General features: G+C 42.6%; 1 protein-coding gene across 1 annotated transcript in view; it reads right to left on the bottom strand.

The window, feature by feature from the left end:
* Window positions 1–2,015: 2,015 nt before the first annotated feature.
* LOC119332994 overlaps window positions 2,016–2,460 on the bottom strand; it is a 10,693-nt gene continuing 10,248 nt past the window's right edge. The window contains exons 12-13 of the mRNA XM_037606046.1: window positions 2,198–2,407; window positions 2,016–2,028 (exon numbers count right to left, since the gene is read on the bottom strand). Of these exons, the coding sequence (XP_037461943.1) occupies window positions 2,016–2,028; window positions 2,198–2,407 (223 nt within the window). The remainder of the gene's footprint in view (window positions 2,029–2,197; window positions 2,408–2,460) is intronic.

Raw genomic sequence — 2,460 nt, 5'->3', positions numbered from 1 at the left:
TGCAAATTAGAGTCCAAAATAAGGGCAAAAGAGTTTGGAAAAGTAGATATGATGGAGACGTATCAACTCCCCTAAGCTTAACCCATTGCTTGTCCTCAAGCAATTCAGTTGACAAACTGAAAGTGATAAAGAATTTTATTTTACAAACTCTGTTTGATTTTATTGTTGCAAATATGTAAAGACAGTATTCAAGTTTTCAACAAAGATTATGAACTAACCATATTCACAATAAAATTTAGGTCTCACGTTTACTCATATCAATGACATAATCAGCTAGCGAGCAATAATAATAAATCTCGGATTACAACACTTTCTCAAACTCTTCATCGGCTTCTTCTTCATCGACCAGCTGGAGGAAGAACTGAAGCTGCCTGCCCTGAAATGCATGCGCTGTGCCCTGCCGGCAGGTTCAGATTTTTGCAGTTACTTGAATTTGTATGTCCCGCACCAAATTTTGCTCCTAAGCATGGACTTTTCTAGGCTCCCTCTCTTTGTACCTTTGCACCATTTCGAAGTCATGTTAATTTGATCTTTGAGAGACACAGTAGTCCATACATGACGTGTTGCTGTTTATAAGAGTACGCCTGGCGTACTATAGCTTTGCAGAATGACAAGTACAGGAAGATTACCGGTCACGAGCAAAACACTTGGGCAAGTTCAAAGACAGCCACCAACGACCAAACAAAACTATTCCCTTCATTCCAAAATAAATGACTCAACTTTGTACTAGCTTTAATATAAAATTAATACAAACTTCAGTCATTTATTTTGGGACGGAGAGAGTACAAAGCAAAAGAGCCTGTCCTAACTGAAACAACATCACCTCTCAGACCATTGCTGGGCACCTCCCAAGACCACAAAGCTATCCACCATGTATGTTCGAGAAGTGGTAAGTGGATGGCAGGACATCCGAGGAAGACACCGTCTCGGACACACTGCCGACAGCCGTACATAGTGTTGTCGAGGATCAATATAGGACCATGGCGAACACTGGATGAGATCAACCAGATGCTCCCAACAGGTGTGTCTGAGACGAATCTGGTTTGCCATCATGCAGATCCTACAACGAATCAAGGCTTTCTCCTACAGACAACAACCAACTCCAAGCGCGCACACACACACAATTCGTAGGCACATCTCATTCATTTGCACAAGCACTTTGCTTCTCATAACACACAGGTATATAATTGGGGGCTCAAAGCCATGTACATTGAACACATTTCGTAGCCAATATATTGAACATACTTGTAAAACCTACAAAAGTCTAGTGATGTGCGCAACGTCTTGAGTAGTTCATCTGCCTCGCCTCTAGTATATCTCCGTATAATAAACACAGGAAGTATGATTGAACTAAATGGAGTACTGCCTCTAAATAAGTTGATTAAATGAATCAAGAGGGCCACAGTTCCGAAGGCAAACTTAATCGTCTGGATTAGCAAGTCTTCCTCCATACCTTTCGTCTTCTCTCTAGAATTTTTTTGTGTAGCGCAACTAAAACATAATGTCATCATCACCTTGACATTTTAGTGACACTGTACAAAACAGAATTAACCTGTCTTTACCACATCAAGCCAGGTATGTAATCTAAAGCCTTAATACATGTGTCTAGCTCTGGCAGCATTTTTAGTTATTCTCAACACCCTTGGAATAGTTTGACTAAAATCTAAAGCCTTGACATATTTCTATATGCATTAGCAATACAAAGATGTAAAGGTGAAAAGGTTCATCATTGGTCTAGTGTCTAGCGCAACACTATCAAAATAGTTTGACTAAACACTAAATCCTTCATAGATATCCACAAGCAGCAGCTAACTCTAATATCCAGAAACACAGAGCAACCAATCTGAAAAAATACATCGCCCCTAAGGCCGACAACACAGGAATGGAGCTCACCATAATTCTTGGTACACGTATGACCATGTGGTTGTCAATATTTACAGGTATAACGACTAACAACTATCCAACAACTATCCAGAACTAAATCCAAACAACAGAAAGGCCTTCCATTTTGTGTGCTACGTATCATCACTGTTACATGTACAACGAATAGCAGCTATAGTTTGAGAACCGTCTCAACTATGAAGCAAGGGAGGTAGGGCAGATCTCCACCAACTCGCCTGCCCGTGAAATGTGAAACAAAACCACTAACGTACGCACCGCTGCCGTGCGCGCATGCACGTCGCCAAAACAGGCATACGTCCTCATCCTGAAACCATCACGTTTCATCACCTTGCCTCTGAACTCTGGCTCAACAAGCAGTGTGCACTCCTCGATGCAGTAGAGGGTCTCGTCCTCATGAACCAGCAGCCTCTGCATCACTGTGTCTCGGGCCTCAGGGAGTAGACCAATCGCACCACGCTTCACACAGGGCCCGTGCTTGCTTAGGTAAGCATGGGCGAGACAGCAGCTGCACACCCGAAGAGTAGGGTTGCAACATGACGTAACCCAGTCGGCGGGGGA

Source organism: Triticum dicoccoides, chromosome 7A (genome assembly GCF_002162155.2).
Source record: "Triticum dicoccoides isolate Atlit2015 ecotype Zavitan chromosome 7A, WEW_v2.0, whole genome shotgun sequence".
Taxonomy (NCBI): Eukaryota; Viridiplantae; Streptophyta; class Magnoliopsida; order Poales; family Poaceae; genus Triticum; species Triticum dicoccoides.
Note: the sequence above shows the minus strand (reverse complement) of the source record. Positions and strands in the feature narration are given on the sequence as shown.